At 37.2% G+C, this 1,285-nt stretch overlaps 1 protein-coding gene across 1 annotated transcript; it reads left to right on the forward strand.

Moving 5' to 3' along the window:
- Window positions 1-412: 412 nt before the first annotated feature.
- On the forward strand, window positions 413-1,285 carry LOC308429065 (olfactory receptor 5T17; the record flags this gene model as incomplete). The annotated part of the gene is made up of 1 exon (XM_080927713.1): window positions 413-1,285. One exon carries the CDS (start codon window positions 413-415, stop codon window positions 1,283-1,285), a length of 873 nt encoding a protein of 290 aa, XP_080783839.1.

Raw genomic sequence — 1,285 nt, forward strand, 5'->3', positions numbered from 1 at the left:
GCATGGCACAATATACTTATGGGAATTTGAATACTGTCTCACCTCTAGTTAATTGAGAACAGTTGTGTTTGACTGTGAGGATAACTGGAGTTACCATAACTACATTGTCTATTTTTAACAGAAGAAATTTATTCAACAACTGAAAAATAATCTTTCTTCAATTTATTTAAACAGAGTAATGCATCTGCTCAGACTTATTTTTCTGACAATCTCCCCAGTGGCAATGACGTTTCAAAATATGGTGAGGATATGATTGAGTGGATTTTAAGGTGACAGGCTGTTGTCTTTAGAATCTGTAAGTAAAGCAAGCAATGCAATGACTCCATCAGATATGAAAGCAGAAGCTACTCAGGCGAACAATGTGACTGAAATCACTGTTTTTATACTACTGGGATTCACAGATGATGTTGACATGAACATATTTTTATTTATATTATTTCTTGCAATATATGTTGTAACTCTGATTGGAAATCTGGGACTGGTTGTATTGGTCATTGAGGATTTACGACTCCACAACCCCATGTATTATTTTCTGACCGTTTTGTCATTGTTGGATGCCTGCTTTTCTACAGTTCTGACTCCCAAAATGTTGGTTGATTTTCTTTCAGAAACAAAATCCATTTCGTTTGTGGGATGTGCGGCACAGATGCTTCTCTTTGTTACATTTGGAACTACAGAATGCTTCCTTTTAGCAGCAATGGCTTATGACCGTTACTTGGCAATCTATAGTCCACTTCTGTATGCAGTAAGGATGTCACCAAAGGTTTATGTGCCACTCATCATTGCTTCCTATACTGCTGGAATTTTACATGCTATGATACACACAGTGGCTACTTTTAGCCTGTCTTTCTGTGGATCCAATGAAATTAGGCATGTCTTCTGTGATATTCCTCCATTGCTTGCACTTTCCTGTTCTGACACCCACTTAAATCAACTTCTGCTCTTTTACTGTGCAGGATCCATTGAACTAATCACCATCCTCATTGTCCTTGTCTCTTATGGATTTATCTTGTTGGCCATTCTGAAGATTAATTCAACTGAAGGGAGAAGAAAAGTATTTTCTACATGTGGAGCTCATCTAACAGGAGTGTCCATTTTTCATGGGACGATTCTTTTCATGTATGTGAGACCAAGTTCTAACTACACACTTGAACATGACATGGTAGTATCAACATTTTACACCATTGTGATTCCCATGCTGAATCCCATCATCTACAGTTTGAGAAACAAAGATGTAAAAGAGGCAATGAGAAAGTTACTCAAGAGAAAATTGGTTCATGAATGA

This window comes from Micromys minutus (genome assembly GCF_963924665.1).
Source record: "Micromys minutus genome assembly, chromosome: 13".
Lineage (NCBI taxonomy): Eukaryota > Metazoa > Chordata > Mammalia > Rodentia > Muridae > Micromys > Micromys minutus.